Here is a 3,219-nt window from a genome sequence, read left to right as displayed (position 1 = left end):
GTTTTTTTTTTCTTTTATTTTTCCTAAGGAAAAGAAAAATTATTCCTCAAGAAGAAATGAAAAAAGCAGGGGGATGGATCAGAAGTGAATCGGACCACCTACCAGACCCGGAGATTTGGATGTCACTGGTCTTTAACATTTCCACCTCTTGGCTAGTTTAAAAATAAAAAGGGATACTTGTTTGGATCTGAATCTGCTAAATAATTAAAAAAGAAAAAGGAAAGAAAAAAGGAAAATAATCCCAGTGTACAACAATCATGGGTCTTGGTTCCGTCAGGTGATCTAGCAAAATAGCAAAAAGAAAAGGCAAATAGTTCATTTACTCAGTGAAGAGGTTGTTGCTTCACTGCATAAAGCTTAATTCAGAGGAACGCATACTTCTCAGTGCCCTTTCAGTTCTCAGAGCCGGGGAACGCAAGATTCAAACCCAGCTACCGAAACACTTGGCGGGGGGGAGGGTGTATAGTTGTATCGCAGTTTATTTTTCTTTTTCTTTGAAGTGCTGCTTAACGAATTCGAAGTATAAATAATGATTCTGAGATTCAGACAGAGGAAATCGCACCCACTAATGTGAACTAACACGAGCGAAGTAGGTGCATAATAGACAAAGCTAGGAGCTGCTAACCACTTCTTCACAATGGCATTAATAAGATTAACCTGGGCAATTAGCCGGTGCAGCAGAGAGCAAGCCTAAATCTGAGGCCTTTCAAAAAAAGCCATTAATGGAAAGGATTACGTTAATTTCATTAATTCTCAATACACAGTGCGGGGTTCCTTTCACTCTTTTGTGTAACCCCCACCCTTCCCCCCCCAAAAAGGGGGAGAAAAAAAAATCAAATCTGGTTTTGTTTGTCATCTGCGTATTAGCAGGAACTAAATCCAGGATGACGTCGCCTGGGTATAAAAAAGGGAAGAGGTTCAGATGGATTATACTCCGAGCAGCCCTCTGGGTTGAGATCAGTGAACAGGCGAGAATTGAGGGGGAAAAGTTCCAGGGGTGGATCCTGCGCATAGACACACGCACACACGCACACGCGCGCACACACACGCACACTCTGCCCGCAGGCTGCCCTCGGAAAAAGCTCTGCTCTTCTCTCTCCGATCCCTTCTTCAGATTTCTCCGAAAAGTTTCGATTTCGTGTCTCTCCAGCCTCCCCCCCCCCAACTCCCCAGCCGCCTACCCCCGTCCCCCCGCCCCAGCCGATCGCCTGCCCTGCCCCGCACGCCTTGGGCATGCCTGTGAGCATGTTCAGCATCGACAACATCCTGGCGGCCAGACCCCGCTGCAAGGACTCGGTGCTGCTACCCCCGAGCGCTGCTCCCGTCGTCTTCCCCGGCCTCCATGGGGACTCGCTCTACGGCAGCGCCTCCGACTACAGCGGATTTTACACCCGGGCGGTGGCACCGGCCTCCGCGCTGCCGCCGGCGGTCACCGGATCTCGGCTGGGCTACAACAGCTACTACTATGGGCAGCTGCATGTGCCGGCGTCACCCGTGGGCCCTTCCTGCTGCGGGGCAGTACAGCCCCTGGGCACGCAGCAGTGCTCCTGCGTGCCCCCCGCAGGTAAGGCGGCTCCGCGTACGGGTGCTCTTTGTCCCGCAGCCGCGGGGCAGGGACAGAAGCCGGGAACCGGCGGGAGGGTTGTTCTGTTTTGTTTTTTTTTTTATTAGGAATGGGGGTAGGGGGAGCAGCAGCAGCGATTTCATGCAAAGCGTGTCGTCGTCTCGTCTGTCTGTCCGTAGGTTACGAGGGCACTGGGTCAGTCCTGATGTCCCCTGTTCCCCATCAGATGTTGCCCTACATGAACGTGGGCACTTTGTCCCGGACGGAGCTGCAGTTACTGAACCAGCTGCACTGCAGGAGAAAAAGGCGGCATCGGACGATCTTCACTGACGAGCAGCTGGAAGCGCTGGAAAACCTCTTTCAGGAAACGAAATACCCAGACGTGGGCACCAGGGAACAGCTGGCCAGAAGGGTGCACTTAAGAGAGGAAAAAGTGGAGGTATTTTGCTTTCCTTTCCTCTTTTCTACCCTCTCCTTCTCTCGTTTAATCGTTCTCGGTCTGGGGGTACCTCGGTACAGCTCTAGTCCGGCTCCGCCGGCCGCGGCGAGCTCCGGGAGACAGAGCAGCAGGTTTGCATGGGGAGAAGGAAAGATTATTACTATAACTACTACTGCAACTGCTACTACTACTACTACTACTACTACTACTACTACTACTACTACTACTACTACTACTGCTACTTAATAATAATTTCCAAGCGCCTTTCTGGGGCGGCTGGACGAGCTCGTCACACGGCTGGCAGCAAATGGCGAGAGGCGGCCGTGGCTCCTGAGAGGGTTCAGCCTTTCCCACTCGAGCGGCAGCGGTAGTTTTCTCTCCTTTCCCCGCCGGCCGAGGGCAGCCGTTGCCGCAGAGCGGCTCCTCCGCGGCTGCGAACTGCTACGTACGAAGCAGGGCTCGGGCGGGGCGAGGGGGGGGGGTCTGCGGCTTTGCATGCTTTCATTATTTTCCCTAATATTTTGACTTCTTAACGTAACAGGTTTGGTTCAAAAACCGCCGGGCAAAGTGGAGGAGGCAAAAGCGATCGTCTTCGGAGGAGTCAGAAAACGCACAAAAATGGAATAAAGCGTCTAAAACTTCTCCGGAGAAGAGACAAGAGGACGGGAAAAGTGACCTGGACTCCGACAGCTGATACCTCGCTGGGGGGGGGACATTTCTCGTGGATTGTCGGATACGCTCCAGAGGATGCTACTAATCTTGCACAAGCTCTGCCTTGTTGGAGGGGGAAAATATCTGTATATAATGTACAATGCCCCGAGTTGATTTCGTGTAAATAAAATGTGTTGCGGAGGTGTTGCGCAGGTAGACGGCGGCGCGTTTGTTCATCCCTGAACCGTGGGGAGCGGATGGCGGCGGTGCCCCGCTTCGGGGGCTCGCCGGCGCAGTTACTCATTTAACGAAGTTTCGCATAATTTGAGAGAAAGCTGAGGGTAGTACGCTGTCAGCCGGGCCCGCCTGCCTCCCGCTCACTGCAGGCTGAGAGACGATGGCAGATCCTCCACCCCGAAGGAACGGGCGGACGCCCAGCCCGGCCGGCTCCGGCGGCAGATCGCGGGACAGCCCTGCCGAGGCCTCCGGATGCGGGGGCCAGGCAGGGAACAAACCCCACTCCGCCTCCGAGGGTTCCTCTCTGCGCGATACCGACCTGTCCGTT

The 3,219-nt window shown here is 53.7% G+C and overlaps 1 protein-coding gene across 1 annotated transcript; it reads left to right on the top strand.

The window, feature by feature from the left end:
- The first annotated feature begins 758 nt into the window (after positions 1-758).
- GSC (goosecoid homeobox) lies at positions 759-2,869 on the top strand. The gene is made up of 3 exons (XM_062619898.1): positions 759-1,564; positions 1,744-2,003; positions 2,545-2,869. Exons 1-3 carry the CDS (start codon positions 1,234-1,236, stop codon positions 2,695-2,697), a joined length of 744 nt encoding a protein of 247 aa, XP_062475882.1. The 5' UTR covers positions 759-1,233; the 3' UTR covers positions 2,698-2,869.
- Positions 2,870-3,219: the final 350 nt, after the last annotated feature.

Source organism: Pezoporus occidentalis, unplaced genomic scaffold (genome assembly GCF_034315485.1).
Source record: "Pezoporus occidentalis ecotype Australia unplaced genomic scaffold, CSIRO_AGI_Poc_V1 ctg215, whole genome shotgun sequence".
Lineage (NCBI taxonomy): Eukaryota > Metazoa > Chordata > Aves > Psittaciformes > Psittacidae > Pezoporus > Pezoporus occidentalis.
This window is presented reverse-complemented; position numbering and strand designations above follow the sequence as displayed.